Raw genomic sequence first — 20,094 nt, forward strand, 5'->3', positions numbered from 1 at the left:
TGACATTTTAATGCACAAATGAATATCCATTATTAAGAAGATAACTCAGTTAAGCAACCCCAAATGCTGGTCAACGTTTTTGTTCTGCTGTTTCTTTTGTCCTAGGAACAGAATAAAACATAGAAGCTGCCACGCTCACGTGAGGCTGTTTGTGACTTTTTATTTAGCAAAGTTGAAGTAGCGGCTCTTTATTGCCCGGCGTGATTCGTCTTTGGTTCAGCTCGGTGGTCCCGTGGGCATAGGAACAGGAGGCAGAGGGCAGAGGGCAGCCTTGAGGGTGGTGCTGGTCAAACCAGCACAGCCGGGTTTTTGTCGCTTCAGAAGGGAGACGGGCTCCCGTCTGCTTCCTGGGCCTCTCCTCTTGTCTCCAGTCGCGGATGCGAACTCTCCCACGTTGGACTGGGGGGAGGAATCAGGAGGACAGGCCAATTAGTGCCAAAAGACAAACCCCACCTGCCCCTCCCCCAATCTTACTGGTAGGCATGCGCCCAGAGGAAGAGCGCAGTCCTTCCTCCCACAGAAATCCAATTTCCCCATGGATCTGAAAGCTAACTCGAGCGCTGGGGTGTTTGTCAGCTTTGGGAAATAACCACTGCAAGAAGACTGGGAGGGCCGGGACTGCGTGAGCTGGACCAAGGCAGTCGTGTGTGGGAAGCGTGCCGAACAAATGCTTCACTCAACGACTTAATTCGGACGCAACTCAAGGACTACCTGTAGAGCAAGTTCATCCATCTCCCCGCTTCTCCCACCCCCAGTCCCTCAAAGAGCCCCACCTTCCCAGCACTGAGAGAAAGGGCAAAAATGCGTCTCTTTCCACGTTCCTCTTCTGTCGATTTTAACATTAATTTAATTGCAGTGACTTAACAATCATATTTTACACTTTATACCTGAACTATCGTAAGGACAGCCCGTCCACGACTTTTTCCCTTATTTTGGCAGCTTGAGAATCCAAGTGATGTACAGATTAAACCTTAAAGTAGTATTTTTTACCTAGCTATGGCCCAACCAATACATCAATGAGATTATAGGGAATTACATAATTCATTTATCATTTTAGCAGATCCTAAAATTTGAGAACTAGTGATACACAGAACTAGTTTGCTGATATTAAAAATAATAAAGTTGCAGATACAATTTTCTCTGAATTCTAAAACTTATGGTGTGGTGATTACTTTTGCTAATAAAAAACATTGAGAAGATATTACAACATTAAAAATGAGAGTAAACAATACAACCAATAAATTGCATTAAAATATGCTATAAATCCCAAGGCAGACACTTGACATCAGAAACTCTCTGTAAAATGATGGGATGACTAGCAAAGTAAGAAATCTTAACCTGATGCAACAAAGCAGCTTCCGTGGGAGTGCCGAGGGGAGATCACCTGGAGAGGAAATTCCACAACGGAGAAGGCCCTTCCTTCTAGACACCCACCACCCTTGACCTGGAGGAAGCATCTAGAGATCTTTCCAGGATAATCCCACCACGAGTAGTTGCCTAAAGGAAGACAGACTCTTCTACGGCTCACACCAAAAGCCTCCAAAACTCAGCCCAGAAAGGGACAGTGACGGAACTACATTCTTACCTTTAAATACCTGATAATTATTTCTAAGCAAGGTCTGTAGGCCCCCATACTCCTTCTTCAGAGTTTTCAGCGTGTCCTTGTCTAAATGTCCAGCAATTTCACTCAAGGGAAGACTCTCTACAGAAAACAAGATTGTTAAAAAAAACCTGTTAATTCTCCGGGGGCTTCTGGAAATCCATGTCCTTTGGATTATTCACCTCTCCCTCCCTCCCTCTGTATTATTCCCCCCCCCTTCCTTTCTCCAAAGGTTTTTATTTATTCATTTTTTTTAAAAAGGCTGTACCAAAAGGGTCACTTTTTCCCCTTTTTCAAGATTATATCCCACACTGTGCTTTGCGAGCCTTCAGACTGATATTAACCTTAATCTTTTTATGATGTCAATCATCGACACAGACTTCTTTTGTTACTTGTGAGGCTCGAGTTCTATATAAACGCTTCCGCCACTGAAGAACAGCTGAAAAGCTCAGGCTGTCTGTCGCTAATTAAGTGTGTGGAGAATTTGACCTGCTCGTTCAAATCACCCTCCGGAGCCTAATCCTTCAGGCGCCGACGTCAGGCGCAGGGCTCACCTCCTCCGTTCCAGGGGCTGGAGGCTCCGCAGAGGCTCCCTTCCATCTCCCCCAACAGCAGATGGGCTACCTGCAAGGCCACCCGGTCCACGAAGGCACGCGGGAGGGCGGTGCAGTTCCTGACCTCTTCTTTGCCCCGAGGCAGAAACCCAGAGGGCAAGGCAGTCCTGCCCTCCCTCTCCCGAGAGGCCTCTTCGCACAGCCGCTGACTGGCGGCCTCCGCTGTGGCCGAAAGACCCTCCTCCTGGGGGTGCGAGGGAAAGCCTTGGCCCGATGCCCGGCTCGGGTGGCGGGGCTGGCGCCTCCTGATGTAGCGCCTCCTCTCCTCTGCAAGGGCAGGGCCTTCTGCCGCCGGGCAGGTTCTGGACGTCCCAATTAGACAGACCTGAAACAAAGAGGATTCCTGCGGTTAAGAGCCCAAGGGGATCGTCCGGGATCTACGTGCAAGGCCTATCAGGGCCGCCAACGGCTCCGGAAGCCTCACAGGCAATACAGGCTCTCCTCGACTTACAGCCGTTCGTTTAGTAGCCAAAGTTACAACGGCACTGAAAAATGTGACTTATGTAGCATCCCCATGATCACGTGATCAAAATTCAGAATTGAAGAAGGCGGGATGTGCAGCTCAGGCTTTGGGAAACTCCCCTCACACAGTCGAGGCTCAACAATAAGGCTATTAAAATCTAGAAAGAGCCACGAAACCAGAAGTTACCCTTTTAGTGGAAGGAATTCTGAGGCAATCTTCTTCTACTTTAAAGCCGCATACGGCCCCGACTTCCGTCACGAAATCAAGATATTCCCTGTATTGGCTCTTCTGACTCCGCCTCCGGTTGTATTTCCCATAGAAGTCAAAAAAGCAGCAAGGCAGCAGAAAATAGCGACAAGAATACGACGACCTGCAAGCAGGGGCACAAGGCCGAGTCAGGCGCTGCTCACAAAGCCTCCAGGGACTTGGGATGAGGCGTGCCCGTCGAGCTGTCAGGAGCCGAGTGTGGGAGGAAGGGAGACACTGGGAGAAGAAGCCAAGTAGCTCCTACTTTACGGGGTGAACAACGTCTCACAGCTTTCTAAATACCAGATTAACTTGTCTGCTCAAAACGGACGTCTGCAGTTAGATAAGTCTGACTGAGGCTTCCAAATGCTCACTACTAAACACGACTGCTAAGTACTGCGAGCCACATCCTCTGAGTACTTTGCTACTCAATACAGGGGTCCCCAACCCCTTGGGCCACGGCCCAGTACCAGGCCACCAAAAGGACGGGTGCGCGTGCATGCACATCTCCATTTGCACGAGTGGCAAGCGTGCATGCCCGCCACTCGTGCAAACGGAGCTGCGCTAGCACACATGCTTGCCCGCCGCTCACGCGGAACCATCGCCTTTCCCCTCCCCCGCTGGTGCACAAACCCAGAAAGGTTGGGGACCTCCGACTTAACGAGCGGCACTGCTACTGTGCTGGTTGCTGTGCACCCTTTGGGAACCGCTACGGACCCTGTGAAAAAATTAGAGACACTTAACAGTGATATGAACTGAGAAAATTTGGGAAATTCTGCTTTAGAAGTAGTTTAGTATTCATGCTGCCTTCACCAATTTCCACTTTCTGGAGGTTTCTCACAACTAATGTAGAATTTTGGCCAGTCCGTTTTCTACCCACTCTCTGCAGGAGCTCAGATGCTGACTGGCCTCCAGTTTCTATTCCTCTGAATCAAAACTTTCTTAATCTCCTTCTTTTATTCATACCTCACTTCCTCTTTCAGTATTTCCTGAGATTCTTAATATCACTTTCACTACATACATTTCTTCAGATACAAAAAATGTTCCTTGGCCTAACTTAAAATGCATTTGATTTTAATGTCAATGGTATATATACGTATTCCCGTTTCGAACTGCTTGGGTCAAGGCGGCAGCTCCCAAGCAGAAGAGCTGCGGAAGGGCCCGGATCGCTCCATTTTCAGAGGCCCACCCAGCTGGTACCTGGCTGCCATTACGGGTATCCAGGGCGTCAGTTCGTCAGAGTGGTTCCCAATTAGCCAGTCAACATCTGGATAAAGGTTGTTTGGGTTAATGGCACTTTCCTAAAATAAAAAGGATGAAAACAACTTAATAAAATATGGAAAGGCTTGCCGGTATTTTTCCATCGAAATCTATCAGTACAGGTAGTCCTCAACTTATGACCTCAATTGAGCCCAAAACCTTTGTGCCTAAGCGAGACAATTGTTAAGTGAATTCTGGCCCATGTCACAAAAGGGGATCACATGAACCCGGGGACACTGCGACCGTCGTAAATACGACCCAGTTGCCCAAACATCTGAATCTGGATCACGTGGCCACGGGGATGCTGCAGTGGTCGTCAGTGTGAAAAATGTTCATAAGTCACTTTTTTCACTGCCGTTGTAACTTTGAACAGTCACTAACCGAACTGTCGTTAAGTTGTGCACAGCACGATGGCAGAGGGGCCCATCGGGGCAGAAGCCCTGGGTGAAAGAGACCCACATCTCCACCCTACCTCCAAGCGGGTCTGTGGGCCGTACGTGTCCCATATTTTCCTTCTTCTGACGTCGATTCCTTTTCCCGAATGCTGGAAAAATTCACACAGGAAGCACCGTTAGCGAAGCGGCCTTGATCGTAACATACACGTGAAGCAAACATTCCTCTCTTTTCTTCTGACAACCGATAAAAACAAACAAGCCATTCTGGGCACAGGAGGCGGCCTGGGGACTGGAGCAGCCTCGACCCTTCGGCTCCCTGGATGGACAGACAGGGGCCCAAATCAAACACAACAAGCTAGTCCTCAGGAGTTCAGTTCAAAGGGAAAAAGGAGAAGGAAAACCAGAATGCTTGGGCATGGAGTTTTAAAATGTTACGCTTGCATGTCAATCAGTTAAAAAGCTGCACTGGCTACAATGTGGCTGGAGTGTTGTTATTTATGTATCTGTAGCTAAGATTCTTACTTTATCCCTTCATAACAAAAAAAAGTTTCTACTTGGGAGACTCAATGCCGAATAAACAGTAAATGCTTACTTACTGGGGCTTATTTATTTATTTAGAAAATGTATCTGGCCTCTAAATTCACTCCAAGAGCGCTGAACAACCTGTTTTCCCTTCTACACTAAAAAGGGTTAAATGTAACAGCAGTATAATAAAAGGAAACAATACAAAACCACAACAGCATACTAAGGAAGAAACTAAATTGCCAAGGATGAAACCTGGCGTCCCAGGGCAGGGTGGAGGATCTAAGTGATCCCAGATCTCCTTCTAGGTCTGTTATGGCTTTTCTGAAACGTTACAAGGGCGGGTTCAGTCTGATCTTGGGTGGGTGGGCGGCCCTTTCAAAAGAGGGGCTGCGAGGGAGGAGGCACTTCCAGAGATTGAAGGGTAAGGATCAGCACCTTAAACTACAGCCATTCGGCACTTCCCCACCGAAGTTACGTCAGTGTTTCTCAACCTCGGCAATGTTAAGATGTGTGGACTTCCACCCACCACCCACCCACCCCCACCCCCGGAATGTGTTGCCGAGGTTGAGAAACGCCATCGCCATCAGTTTGGGGGGGGAGGGCTGGCAGGTGCATCAGCCGCGGGGGACCAACTTATTAGAGGGGGAGAGAGAGAAAAAGTGGTTGGATCAATCCTGTGCAACTGACTTACCCCCTCGTTACTTAAAATGTGAACTAGGAGTCCATTTCCACAGCCAAGGTCCACAAAAGACTGCTTCTCGGCCAGGCCTCTCCGAGCTCTCTCGTCTTCCCAAAGGATCTAGCAAGACAGGATCGCCATTCAGAAACTCCAGATAACAGCCAGCGTGAAGGAGCAATTGGAAATGATCAAAGGGCGAGCTGGATTCACAGAGACCCAGGAGATTCCACGTCGGGGCTGACTCCTGGGGCATGAGCCCACCTTCCCTCCCTCTCCCAGTGGGACCTCTGTGGGGGAGGGGGAGGGGAGGGGCTGAGCTCTGGGGTTGAGGCTTTGCCCCCCCCCATCCTGAGCAGCTTTCCCGAGTTCTGCCCTGCCACTCGGGAGGGTCTTTAGAGATATGCAAGTACCTGCAGACACAGAGGCCACTTCACAACCCCAGCGGAGATGGACTTACTCATGGCCACCAACGTGAAATTCCCTTTAAGTGATTGCTAACTATTAGCAACACTCAATTTTTTTAAAAAATTATATATTTATTATATTTATTTATTATAAATATCCCACTTTTATTATTTTTATAACTAACAGAAGGCAGCAAATAGAACTAACCCTGCTCATATTTTCCCCACAACAATAATTCTGTGAGGTGCCACAGGCTGAGAAAGCGTGAGTGATCCAAAGACACCCAGCCAGCTTTCATGGCCAAGGAGGGGCTAGAACTCACAGGCTCCTGGTTTCTAGCCTTAACTAACACTGGACCAAACAAATCATTTCAGAGTTCCTTTAAAATGACTTCATCACGTTCAGTTTTCCTCCCTTTCCTGGAAAATTGAAGCTGTCCAGGCAGTCTCTGAACCAGACGTGCTAAGCGCTGCCACCTGGTGCATTCTGAGGAATCAAAGAGCAAAACTGTTCCTACTCGGCCAGCAAAACCTCTAGAGGCCGCTGGAGAGCAAGAGACCATTTTCTTCTCTCTTTGCTGCCTCTAGTGGCCATCTATGCTTTTGCAGCCTGGACGTGGGAGACGTCCAAGATTCAAGTGGGACTTTTGGATTCTGTGTCATTTTAAACTTTTACCAACAGCTCTTTCATACCGATAATTTGCTTTAATACAGTTTGAAAACATTGTAGGGCTAATCTTAGGTTGGGGAAAAACATGAGTGTGGCAGCCCCTTTTCTAGCCAACGTATTTTATTAAAAGGCAAGTTTAGTTTTTGGTTTTTTGCTGACCCTGAAGTCCATTAGCTTTACATCCAGATACGTGCAATCTAGTTCTCCAGCTGAGCCTGCATTATTGTTTGGATGCAACATGCAAAATCACATTAACCAGCAGATTTTCTGGAAGAACTTATTGTAACCAACTCTCCATCTACCGATCAAATTATTTTGAAAGGGTCCCACACACTGAGCCTTTATTATGGCATTCAGTATCTGTTCGTGGCCTTGATGTTAGATCAACTCTGAGCAGGAACCATTTGGATTTTAGACAGCTACAGCTTCCTGGTACCTTGAAAGAGACGCAGGATGGACTCACGCCTCCCCTGACAGTCAGTCCTTCAAGGTAGACGAGATCATGAAAATGACCCATCTTGAAACCTCCCCTTCTGTGGCTCTCCACACTACTGTTGGTACTCTGCATCTTTTTCGTGAAGAATAAATAAGGTAAACCAAATTCTCACACATAATACTCAGCCGCTCCTTGTAAGCAAATACATAATCTCCTAACTGAAATTATTAACAGAATTGTGCTCAAAATGTATCTTGTGTATCCAATTTAAAGTGTCAAACTTTCACATTCAGAAAAATCTATTCTTTATAGCTGAATTTTAAGACAGTTATTAATTTAGAATAATTTATTCTTTCAGAGTAAACTTTTAATTAGTTTTAAACATCACCTACCAGTAGATAAGTAGCTATAGCAACATCCTCATATACAAACTTTTCAGGATCTGTTACTTCAGGCCAAACCTGCAGGCAAATAAAGGTTCAAGTGATTAACTATAAATATAGATTAACTATATTCAAGATAACAGGTTATTTCAAATTTCCAGCAGATGCCTACCTAGGGCACATTCAGGCCCACACAGAACAGCCGCCACAGTGGGTTGGGGAGCCTCCGTAGAGAGATGGCGATAATCCTTACGTTGGCTCTCCCTGCCAACGCAGCCCACCCAGGACCCACGTTCCTAGCACAAGGCCCGTCTCCCTCCAAAGCAACCCAGGTCCTTTTACTTGCATGGGCTAAGTGCATTCAGACATCGCTTCGGAGGCAAGGGTGTTATTTTCTGCACACTGTCAAGATGACCAGTGTTACTTTCAAGAGGAGCCACTATGCTGGGGATAAACACCATTAACTATCCATTTTCTCCAAGTATCTTTTTCTTCCTTTCCCTCCAAAACTGGGTGACTTTGTCCTCAGCCTTCAGCTGGCACAAAGTGCAAGTGGCCCGGTCACTCACACGCGCACCTAGATCAAGGCACGTTTCACCTCTGCTCCAGGAGTTACGCTGGTTACCAGCTGCCTTCTGGCTTCAATTCAAAGTGCTGGCAATGAACTCTAAAGCCTGACCTGGCATGAGGCTGGGCTGAGGGATCCCTCTCTCCAATCACACCCACCTGCCCAGCAGGGAGAGCACGGCGCAGACCCTTCACCCCGGACGGGTGCCGGGAGAGGCTTGCCTGCTCTTTGGCCCATCCTTCCGCCAAGGTCAGACTGCTCCCAACCCGGCCGGTCTTCAGGAAGGGCCTGGAAACAGGACTTTGCCCTCAGGCCTGGGGGGTTAACTATAAAGTCAGTTATATTGTTAGGGAAACTGACTTTGGTCTCCTGGAAAAAAAAATTTTATTTTAATTCCATTTATATCCCACCCTTCTCCGAAGACTCAGGGCGGCTTACAAGCTTAGCAGTATTTATGTTTTATGGTTTCACTACTTTCCCTCATGTTGCTTCATTATTCGTTTTACTCTTTTTTTGGTGTCCAGAATCACATATACTGTGTTAGAGCAGGGGTGTCAAATTGCCGGCCTGCAGGCCGGTTGCATCATACAGAGGCTGCAGCCATCCCAGCTCCGTCAATGCAAAAAAGGTCACGATACGTCACGACATGATGAGTTTGACACCCGTGTGTTAGAGGGACAGCTGTATAAATTTACCAGATAAATAAACAAGCAGACCACCCAACTTGAAGCTCATTAAATTGGGAAGCAGATTCTGCGACAAACCCAAAAGTCTGCTTTCCTCCCACATTTACACCAACAGCTCCATGCACGAGACTAGGCACTGCTTTGCTTCTGAAAGTGATGCATCCATCAGCAAAAAGTTCCTCCAGATTTCACGTATCTCGGAGTACAAACGGGGCAAATGTTGTACAATAGGACACAGGTTTGGCATCAGGTCTCAAATCCGGACAAAATAAGGCAGCAGCAAAGCATTTCAACCTTCTAGAAGCCTCCTTTAACAGAGCTCAAAGCGGCCACCTTGGGAAAAATCAAACTTCCCCGGTGCAACTGAGTGAGATTGCTGAGCTCTCACAATTTACAGATTTCAGGCAATCTCAGCAAGTCTCAACAAACCCAACAGGTTTTTAACACAATACCTGTAATTACATTTCTCCATCAATCTAGCTACTCCATAGACCTGATGAAGTGAGTTGCAGCTCATGAATGCTTCCTAACATTTGCTAACCCAGAAAGTTGTTAACAAGATTCCCTCAGATTTCACAAACTCAGGTGTGGCTCCGAGAATTATGACACAGCTTTAGCCCATATTGCATTTCAAGAAGATTAACGGCCAACACAGGCAAGCATCCTCTCCATCTGGCAGAGATGAATTCTCACACATATATGCAGATCTCACGTTTTTCAATCATAATTCATGCTTTCCTCTGACACAACTGGATTTCAGCTTCCCCCTTCCTTTCCTCCGTGGTTTTAGGTCTGAATTCTCCACAGACTTTCCCATGAAATCAGAGGAAGACGAGACACTGCCCAAGAAACATCTTCTGTTCCCAAGGTGCAAGCATCCTCCTTGATTGGATTTCCTTATGCGTTTAAGAACAAAATTTATGCTTTTCATTTAAGAGACACTTTTCTGCACGTATGTTACATTCAAAAATGTCAAAGCAAAAAGCATCCAGATCTACTTACTTTGACCATCTCTTTGTACTTTTCCTTTAAATCTTGATAAACCTTGCTGTATCTAGCTACAGAAATTAGAGACAGCGTACTCTTAAATTCATTTTTTGTGATCTCCGTAGACCATTTAACCAGTTTAGAAAGCAATTCACTTCCCAGCCACGTTGCTTTAGGATATACGATTCCATCAGGAACGTATTTTTCTGGATTCAGGAGCACCGACAGAGTCCTACAAACAAACAAAACTAAGGATCAGTGTCAATCTGTAATAGAGCACTAATTTAATTGTGCCTCTGGCCAATCAAGCAAGATTCTTGTTTTAGTTTAAACTAGGATGCAGCAAAATGGGACGGTATTTTCTCAAATGGAAGAATTGGAGGCAGAGTTGGTTTGGGGAGAGGAACGCAGCTGGCAGCCCACCCTCGCCTGCAGCCTCCTTAGAAAGCAGCACCAACCAGCACAGGTGAGCTTCCCTGCTTCTTCCAATTAGAAGGATCCAGAAGCTTGTTCATTGCCACAGGGTGAGGGATCTTCACGATGCTGACAATACCCAATTATGTAATTCCACCCTGGTGAACTAAGCAATTAAGCCACAAACGTCTTATATCTTGGTGTCGGAAAGCCATGAGGATCTGGGACGGGAACAAAAGCTGAACCCTGGCAAGACTCGGGTTTTGGGGGTACACCAGGTCTAAGCCATCCTTGGTACTATACTCTTGCAGACAGGACTGGTGTGCAATCTTGGAGTCCTCCTAGACCAGAGGTAGGCAACCTTGTCTCTTTTATGACTGGTGGACTTCAACTCCCAGAATTCCTAAGCCAGCCATGCTGAGGGGAAAGGGAGAGGTTTCTGGCTCAGGAATTCTGGGAGTTGAAGTCCACGAGTCATAAAAGAGCCAAGGTTTCCCACCCGTCCTAGACTCATGACTCCTGCTGAATGGGCAGGGGGCAGTCATGGCTAAGAGGGCCTTTGCGCACCTGCTTCTGCTGTACCAATTGAGCCGGTTCCTACCCACAGTCGCTTCCAGAATGAAGTACTGCAATGAGATCTTTATAGGGTTGGCCCTCAAAGAGTATCCAGAAGGTTCCACTGGTACAGAGAGCAGCAACGCCTCTGCTCTGAAAAAACTGGTTGCAGATTACTCCCAAGTCCAACTTACGTGGACCGTGGTGCCAAAAACCAAATACTACCAAACTGAGGGCAGTGACTCCCAAACCAGATGCAACCTGCTAAACTTAAACCTTAATGCAGAAAGATTCCGTATATAAAACAGTCTGGCAAGGCTGAACGACGCAAACAGAAGCAAAGAATGATCACTCCCTTAAACGCATCTTGTACTGTGGTAAAAGGATTCAAGGACAGCAACATCTTCTGAGCACCCACCATTCATCGTCCCGTATGTGCCGGAGCCGAATCTGATAAATATTGCCAACCTTCACCTTGAATTGCCCTTCGCGGGTCTCTTCCAAAGGCAGAAAGGTCACCGACCCATTAAGGACATCTGTAAAGAGTTGCAAACTGTATGGCTTCGTTCTTTGTAGAATACGCGTCTTTTAGAAAACGATAAAAAGAACGTTACGCAGAACTCTGAATTCAATTTACCGAGCATATCGCTTGGCAGGGTCAAACCATCCAGGGCAGGCCTGTCAAACTCGCCACGTCACGTGACATCGTCTGATGTATTGCGACTTTTTCCCCATTTCCGGCAGCGGGGCAGGCGCGGTTTTGACTTGGCGCATCTGGCCCACAGGCGGCAGTTTGACAGGCCTGATCTAGGGGGTGGGGAGAGGAGGGGGGGCCCGCAGACCAGACCGAGAAAGGGAGAAGGCGCCCCAGAGGGGGGGAAGGGAAACCACTCCCAGGCGCTCTGAGCCCCTTTCCTCGCGGATGTTTCACGACCCAACTAGGGACCCTCACTAGTGCGCGGTTAGGGGCCTCTAGAGGATTCTTCCAGATTCTCTCCGCCGCCCCAGAGGCAAAGGCGGGCAGGGCGGGGGCGGCGGCGGGGGCGGCTCCCTCTGCTCTGACCCACCTTCCCACCCCCACGGCCCGCCCAGCCTCCCGCCCACGGGGGTCGGTCCGCCCCCTCCCGGGCCCCGGGGAACACACCCGGCGGGCGGGCGGGCGGGCGGCCGCGCTCCCCTCCACTCTCTCGGCCGGCGAGGCTGCAGGCAGAGCTCCCAGCGTCCCTCCAGGAGGCCGCCGCCGCCGCCATGCCGGGCGAGGCGAGGGAAGGTGAGGCGGGGACGGAGGGAGGGAGGGAGGGAGGGAGCGCGAGGCCGGCCGCTCACCTCGCACCACCAGCTCCGGGACGGGGGCGGCGGGCGGCGGGCGGCGGGGCAGCAGCCGGCGCAGCACCAGCTCCGGCGGCCCCTCCAGCCCCAGCGCCGCGGCCCCCGCGCCTGCGCAGAAGGACCGCCAGGCGCGCTCCGCCGCCTCCGGCACGCCGCCCGTTCGGGGCAGGCGGAGGGGCGGCTCCGCGCAGGCGCCGCTCAGCCGCTTGTTGGCCACCTGCGGCCGCTCCAGCCACACGCCGGCCGCCGCCCAGAAGCCGCCGGGCAAGCGCCCCGCCGGGTCCCGCAGCGCCGCCTCGCCCGCCGCCTCCATCGCCCCGCTTCCGGGTCTGTGCCGCCGGCGCCTGCGCGGTGGAGCTCGCCGGGCGGCCGGAGCCGGAAGGGACGGCGGCCGGGCCGGGACCGTCCCGGCCGCTTCGCTAAGGCCGCCTCCGCGCAGCCCGCAGTCCCCGCCCCGCTTGTTTTGCTGTAGAGGCCAGAGGGCGCCCGCGAGGTCGTCTGTCCGAGCTCCCAGAGGCTGCGGAGGGAAGGCTCGGCTCGCGGCGGCCTTTCTGCAGGTGCGGCGGGCGGAGGGGGGGCTCCGTCTCTGGGAAGCGCGGGGGGGGCCCGGGGCGCAAGGGGGTGGGGGGCGGCGGGGGGAGAGAAAAGGGTGGGGGGCTACTTGGGAGCGGGCGAAGAGTCCGAGCGGGGACCCCCCCTCTGGCCCCGCAAGGGGTGTGCGGGGGTGGGGGCCGTTCAGGACAGGGGGAGAGGCCGCCCCCTCCCCCCCTCGAAAGGGCAGCCCCGCGGGCGGCCCCCGGACTCGCCCCCTGCCCGGGAGGGCCAGGCTCCCGCAGCCGCCGCTCCGCCAGACCGGCTCGCGCCCCCTCGCCCCGGCTCCCTCCCGGGCGGGGCGTCGGCAGCCCCGGAGAGCCGCACCGGGACCGGCAGCTGCTCCTTCTGCCGCCAGGGGCGACCGGGAGCCTCTCTCTGCGCCTGGCGAAGCCCCGGGTCTCTTCCAAGGCCGCGTACGGGCAGTCCTCGACGTACGACCGCAATTGAGCCCGGCGTTTCTGTGGTTGAGTGAGACCTTCGTTAATTGAGTTTTCCCAGGAGACGCTTCGTGACCAAATCGGGGACCCTCCTCATCGCTGGGCCAGACCAAACCCCCTTTCCCCCCCCCACCCCCGGTCCTGGCACGGATGGGGGTCCCCGGTTGGCAGGGAGACCTTTCTTGCCAATGTGGCTAAGTGAATTGCTGCAGGTGTTCAGTTAATAACCCGGTCGTTCAGTGAATCTGGCTTCCCCCTCTACTCTGCTTGTCAGAAGGTCGCCAGAGGGGATCGCGTGACCCCCGGGACACGACAACCGTCATGAATACGAGTCAGTCACCAACTGGCTGAAATTTGCATCACGCCACAGGGATGCTGCGGCGGTCGTGTGTAAAACTGGTCGTGTCACTTTTTTCAGTGCTGCTGTAACTTCAAACACTTCTAAGTGGAAGACTGCTTGTAACCTGCCTGCTATAAGGAGCTCAACTGGATCGCATAGGAACGTTTGCCAGGAACTTCTCAGAAACTGCACCTGTCAGATTAGATTAGAAATGGAGGATTATCTCCGTGTAGACGTGGCTACTTTCGCACAGGGCACAATCTTGAGACGGTAATCTGCACATTTCTGTCTTTCTGCCAAGCATTTCTGACGTCCTCTCCTCAATTTCAGTTCGATTTCCAGTGTCCGGCTACCGTATCAAGATGGCTCCGTTTGGGGAACTGGCACCGTCCAGCTCCTCCGACCCCTCGCTGCTGCCGGACCTCCCCAAGGGGCCGTTGTGCGCCTACCGGAAGAAGGCGTCCTTCGAGTGGAAGGAGATGGCCCTCTTTGTGGAGGAGGAAGACCTGATCCGCTTGAAGGTGAGGCTCCGCAGGAATTGGGAAGGAAGCCTGGCCCGTGTGTGTGTGTGTGTGTGTGTGTGTGTGTGTGTGTGTGTGTGTGCTTCAGTGGTAGCGTTTTCAGAAACAGAATATTTGTGACTCAGTTGAATTATGGAGCTCTTATTGTTCTTTAGTTGTTTCCTTGCAGACGTTTATTACTCGGCTCGATAATATCATTGGCACAAGCAAGTGTAGGCTTTGCTGCCTCTTTTCTTTTAGAAACTATACAAAATGTCTGCAAGGAAACCACTAAGATCAGAGGGCGCCAAGAACGCTGCCTTTCCAGAAAAGTTGGTGATGAGAAGATCACCACCACCACAAATAAAGGGAAATACATGCCAAGTTGTGTCACCAAATACAAGGTTTTAGGAACCCGGAAGTTGCTGTGACGTGAATTATTCCTTAGAGGAGCATTTGAAGCATCGTCAGCCTTTTTTCTAGCGCTAAAGGCTCCAAACTAGCATATGGAGACCGATCCTGCCTTTAGATTGACAGTCCCAAAGGCACAACTTGCAAGCAGGAAGGAAGAGGAGGAGGAAAACGCATTCTGCGTCTTTGGGTGCATATTTTCTTGCGTTCTTTGCCAGAAATGCCTTAAGAATGTATGTACTGCCGACAGCGGATGTTTGGAATTGACTTGAGCATTCTGAATTTTTTGTTCGTGAAGCACAAAATATTCTCAGCTCTTGAAAACGACCCTCTCTTTGCTCGTGTTCCTGGGGAAGAGTTGCCTCTGGAGAAGTACCGGGAGCTGACCTTTCTGCGCTGCCGGAAGCTTTTTGAATACGATTTTCTAACTTTGGAGGAGATTCTTGAAAAACCCTTGAAAGTGGTCATTCTGATCAGCTGCCTGGGCATGTACGACTGGTCCCTGGGAACCAAATACTTACTCAACTACCAGGTAGGCGCAATTCTTCTCACTGGAGCCGCACGATCATCTTTTTTTTTTTTGTTCATTTTATGGTCCTTGCTGTTGGGAAAGTTCTCTGGTGGCTGTTCAACTAGATTTTTGCTTTGATGCCATTTATCAACTTTGTTGCTTAAGCATGTGAAATTGCCAGGCTGCCAGGCTAGCACATGGGCTTCTCCTCATTTAAATACGAAGGGAGTAAACTATTGAAACTGCTAATCCAGAGCCACATTCGGCTCTGAAAGCATGGGCAATGCTTTCTACTTTCGGCTTAAGCAACGATACAGGTAGTCCTCGACCTATGACCGCAACTGAGCCCAAAATTTCTGCTGTTAAGTGAGACATTTGTGAAGTGAATTTCATCCCCTTTTACGACATTTCTTGCCACAGTTGCTAAGTGAATCACTGCAGTTGATAAGTTAGTAACCCGGCTGTTAAGTGAAGCGAGTTGTTAAGGCTTCCCTCATTGACTGTGCTTGTCAGAAGGTCGTTAAAGGGGATCACGTGACTCCGGGACGCTGTGACCGTCAAAAGTATGAAACGGTTGCCAAGCATCTGAATGTTGATCACATGATCCTGGGGATGCTGCAACGGTCGTAAGTGTGAACAACAGTCATATGTCACTTTTTTTAGTACCGTTGTGACTTTGAACGGTCAGTAAATGAACTCTTGTAACTGTTGCAATTATTCTCTTGTGAGACGGATCCCTGCTGAGCTGAAAGAGAGAGGGAGGCCGTGTGGAAGCCGCTCCGCAGCCAGGAACCCCGGGGCGAAAGCCTCCGGAGCGCTCAGGGCGGGGAGCAAAGGAGACCTCAGCAGGGGACCCTGGGCCACCTCTGCCACTGTCAGACGGGTGGACTCCATCTCCCAGAATTCCCCAGCCAGCTGGAAGGCAAAGGGGAGGGGAAGCATGGGGCATGAGTGGGAGGGAGGAGCCAAGGGTGCCCGGCTGGTCCCGCCCACTGAATGTGGACCGGCTCCAGCTGCGGGCTCTGGGTTTTAGTCCAGCCAGAGATGCCTCCCCCTCAGGCTGGCCTGGCTCAGTTGTCTCCTCCATGCCCAGAGCAAAACACAGTTTCCAGAATTTATTTTATTCCCTCCTTATGTTTCCTGTGAAAAGCTATTTTGTCCTAATGTCTTTCTCCTTTTTTTTCGCTTTATCTGTTTAATATAATCCTTCATAAAATTTTTGGGAAAAAATCTATCTTGCCCGGAAGAATAGTTCAGATTTTTTTATTTATTTTTTTACTTGAGCAGCAAATAGTGCAACATCTTTACATTTAAACTTTTCCGAACATTGCATGATTCTTAACTGGCTTATTTTGAGTTATTCATTGTTTAATGCTTTTTTAATTTTTGTATTTTATGTCTCTTAATTTTTATTGTTGTGAGCCGCCCTGAGTCCTTAGGGAGAAGGGCGGCATATAAATTTAATAAATCCTAATCCTAATCTGTTAATGTGACAGGTGTTCAAGGACACCATTGAGAGTTCTGGATCTGAAAGACACAGAAAATTTATTAAACAAGTTGAAAGCATGGAGGTACGTCTTTTCTGCTATATGGAATTTGAATTTGTTGGCATCACTTTTACAAAAAGATTAATTTCATAAAAAAGGATGATAGGAATCTTCTGTAAAATAGGAAGGCTCTCCCTTTTTCAAGTTTGACTGTGTTAATACTGTAGATTTTCTAGTTGCCGAGGAATCGCCAAAGGGCAGATAAGATGCACAGTCCAGGCCCTCCCAGCAATGCACATTAAAATATCCATGTCGTGGCCGCCATTGTGACTTATTTGACACACAGACAAGCCGCAGACGGCCTACCAAGAATGGGATCTGTTGGACGTTGGTAATGTCCTCTTAGCCCCGAGGCTCAGCTCACCAGTGGAACCATGGCACAACAATGCTTCTCTGTGATTGTGTTCCCACTCTTAAGATCTCTTTTGTGTGTCTCTTGGCCACAGATATTTGGATGTTTTGCGCTGACTGAAGTCAGCCACGGCAGCAACACCAAGAACATCCGGACGGTTGCAAGATACGACCCGGACACGCAGGTCAGATTATCAACGGCCAGCAGCTTCTAATCCTCAGTCTTTAGTTTTATTAAAATAATAAAATTGGATGGTGGTGAAACTGTGTTTAAATGGACTCGTTGGCTAGTGGGGGTATCAGTTTTTCACCAAAATCTGTTTAATGGCATAACTGTGGCCTTTCAAGCAACTCAAATTGCTTCATTTAAATAATTTACATGACATCTCTGCGCTGGAAGAATTTAGATCTAGGCTTCGTTGGCCAGCAAGGCTACTTTTGAGATTTCCTGCAGAATATTTCCTGTTTCTGTTTAAAAAGTCCTAGCATCAAATACAGGCAGTTCTTGACTTAGGACCACAATTGAACCCAAAACTTCTGTTGCTAAGCAAGACATTTAATTTTGCCCCTTTTTGCCACCCTTCTTACTACTTGCTAAGTGAATCACTTCAGTTGTTAAGCTAGCAACCCGGTCATTAAGTGAGTCTGGCTTCCCCTGGACTTTGCTTGTCAGAAGGTCACAAAAGGGGATCATGCGACCCCAGCACGTTGCGGCCGTCATAAATATGAGTCAGTTGCCAAGCGCTTGAATTTTGATCCTGAGACCCTGGGGATGCTGCAGTAGTCACAAGTGTGAAAACGGCTCCCGAGTCACTTTTTCCAGTGCCGCTGTAATGGTCACTGAATGAAACTCATAAGTCGAGGACTGCTTGTAGAGCTGGGCAGTCGGTTTCTTCCCTGCTGGGCGCTGAGTGTCTCTTCCCCCCCCCCCCCGACCCTGCAGGAGTTTGTTCTTCATTCGCCTGACTTCGAAGCTGCCAAGTTCTGGATTGGCAACATGGGGAAGAACGCCACGCACGCTGTGGTCTACGCCCAGCTCCACACGCCCGACGGCCAGCACCAGGGGCTGCACTCCTTCGTGGTGCAGGTGAGGGACACGCTCCAGCTCTGCTTTTCCTTCGCCCTGTGATCGATACGCTCAGCAGGGCACAACGTCCCATTTTGTGGCATCCTGACAGAGAGATCCGGGGGGGGGGCTTCTTCGGCACTTTCGGTCAGTGTGGACAGCCCTGCAGTTTTCTTGGCAAGATTTTGGAAATGGCTTGCTGTTGCCCTCTTCTCCCGCGGGCTGAGTGAGGGCAGCCAGCCCAAGGTCACCAAGCTGGTTTCGTGCCTAAAGCAGGACTAGAACTCGTGATCTCCCAGTTTCTAGCTGGTGCCTTAACCACAACACGATTCTTGACGCAATCAGAGCACACAAAACCTGGCAGGTTTTCATTGCTTAAGCCGGCCTCAGTCACCACCAAAGCCAAGGAGAACCGGGATGGTGAGGTTTTCTAGGTCAGGTGAAGCCCAGGTGTGATGGGTTGTTCACGTATAATTTTAGGTTTTACGGCCACTCACTCATGCACGATTCTGGGCAACTCGGATCCTCCCAGGCTCAAGTTCACCCCAGGCCATGAAAGTGGACTGGAGGACGGACGTTCCTCTCGTACTGGATAGCAGAAGACAGGAACGTCTTGTGACCCGGGTGGGAGTCCCCCTGGGGGAGGGGAAGGAGAGTCCCAGGCGGTGATGGCCCCGGTGCCCCTCCCCAACGAGGTTTCCTTGTTTCAGAGCCCCGGGGAGCTCCGTCCCCTGAGCTTCACCCTCTTTGCCTGGCTGCGTAATGTCTGCCCCCAGCGACATCTCTGTGCGACCTTTCTTGGGTGATTGCCTAACTTGGAGGTGGGCTTCAAACGGAGAATAATTTCTCAATCATCCAGGTCCTGGTTGTCCCAAAGGTGCTTTTTCCCAAACTGAAAAAGCTGCTTGGATGAGAAGTGATATCTGTTCAAAGAAAAAAACCAAGAAAATCCAATTTCCTTTTGGAAAAGGCACCTTTGAGATGATAACGATATTGGTGAAACAAACGCCTTCAGCACCTTAATCTAAGCAAAAGGGCTCCCATAAATGCATTTGTTGATTTGAACGTGCCGTGCCTCTGTGCTTGCAGATTCGAGATCCGAAAACCTTGCTTCCAATGCCAGGCGTCACGGTCGGTGACATAGGGAGGAAACTTGGGCAGAACGGCTTAGATAACGGGTAAGTACCCTCGGGCAGCAGGGCGCCAGTATTTCCACTCTGGGTGAGGGTTCAGGCTAAGGCACCAGCTTAGAAGCCGGGAGACCAGGAGTTCTAGGCCCAAGTTGGGCACAAAGCCAGCTGGTGATCTTGGCCCAGCCCTTCCCTCTCACGGCAAACCACTTTCAAAATCTTGCCGAGAAAATTGGAGGGGCTTTTCCAGGCAGCCAGAACGGACGCGAAAGCACCACAAAAACAAACAACTTTGGAATGTGAGGCTCCGAGGCTTTCTGGAGTTGAAACAGGACATACGAGGATACTTTGTATAAGCCTGTTAGGTTTGAATTTGAATTTGAATTTGAATTTTATTGAATTTATATACCGCCCTTTCCCGAAGGACTCAGGGCGGTTTACAGGGTATATAAAACATCGATACAAAAATTAAGACCAATTTAAAAAGATTAAACTAAGTCCCTGCATCATGTAAAACCCCAGTTAAAACCCCAATTAAAACTCAGCCTGAGCCGGAAAGCTCGAAGAGCCAGGTCTTCAGGTCTCGGCGGAATGATCGAAGGTCGGGGGCGGTCCTGAGCTCCACGGGCAGCTGGTTCCAGAGGGCAGGCACCCCCACAGAGAAGGCCCTCCCCCTGGGTGTCATCCGCCAGCATTCTTTGACCGGCGGCACCCTGAGAAGACCCTCCCTGTGGGAGCGCACAGGACGAAGGGAGCTTGATGCCGGCAGCAGGTGTTCCCTCAAATATCCTGGACCCAAGCCATATAGGGGTTTATAGGTCATCACCAGCACCTTGAATCTCACCCGGAGGGCAACTGGAAGCCAATGCAGCTCGCGGAGCAGAGGTGTTACATGGGAGTAATGGGAAACTCCCATCACAACTCGCGTGGCTGCATTTTGCACCAGTTGAAGCCTCCGAGTGGTCCTCAAGGGCAGCCCCATGTAGAGAGCGT

At 50.1% G+C, this 20,094-nt stretch overlaps 2 protein-coding genes across 6 annotated transcripts in view; one reads left to right on the top strand and one right to left on the bottom strand.

Moving 5' to 3' along the window:
• Positions 1-12,542, bottom strand: TRMT44 (tRNA methyltransferase 44 homolog). Of its 4 annotated transcripts, none has more exons than XM_081332847.1 (11): positions 12,212-12,542; positions 11,304-11,421; positions 9,932-10,148; positions 7,685-7,753; positions 5,795-5,902; positions 4,656-4,727; positions 4,124-4,224; positions 2,864-3,047; positions 2,155-2,539; positions 1,586-1,702; positions 5-399 (listed from the first exon to the last, which is right to left on the bottom strand). In XM_081332847.1, the coding sequence occupies exons 1-11, from the start codon at positions 12,525-12,527 to the stop codon at positions 164-166; spliced, it is 1,923 nt and encodes a 640-aa protein (XP_081188973.1). In that variant the 5' UTR covers positions 12,528-12,542; the 3' UTR covers positions 5-163. The 4 variants fall into 4 exon arrangements, with proteins under 4 accessions (XP_081188975.1, XP_081188973.1, XP_081188974.1 ...); XM_081332850.1 differs by lacking the exon at positions 12,212-12,542 and adding an exon at positions 11,523-11,568 and having other exon boundaries at positions 9-399; XM_081332848.1 differs by lacking the exon at positions 9,932-10,148 and having other exon boundaries at positions 7-399; positions 11,360-11,421.
• ACOX3 (acyl-CoA oxidase 3, pristanoyl) overlaps positions 12,119-20,094 on the top strand; it is a 20,864-nt gene continuing 12,888 nt past the window's right edge. Inside the window, exons 1-7 of one of the 2 annotated variants that reach the window (XM_081332845.1) lie at positions 12,119-12,155; positions 13,916-14,106; positions 14,795-15,028; positions 16,504-16,578; positions 17,001-17,090; positions 17,849-17,992; positions 19,061-19,149. In XM_081332845.1, the coding sequence (XP_081188971.1) occupies positions 12,134-12,155; positions 13,916-14,106; positions 14,795-15,028; positions 16,504-16,578; positions 17,001-17,090; positions 17,849-17,992; positions 19,061-19,149 (845 nt within the window). In that variant the 5' untranslated portion in view covers positions 12,119-12,133. Of the gene's footprint in view, positions 12,156-12,580; positions 12,772-13,915; positions 14,107-14,794; positions 15,029-16,503; positions 16,579-17,000; positions 17,091-17,848; positions 17,993-19,060; positions 19,150-20,094 lie in introns of those variants that run through there. The other variant, XM_081332846.1, reaches the window with a different exon arrangement.

This window comes from Vipera berus, assembly GCF_964194415.1.
Source record: "Vipera berus genome assembly, chromosome: 7".
NCBI classification, from domain to species: Eukaryota; Metazoa; Chordata; class Lepidosauria; order Squamata; family Viperidae; genus Vipera; species Vipera berus.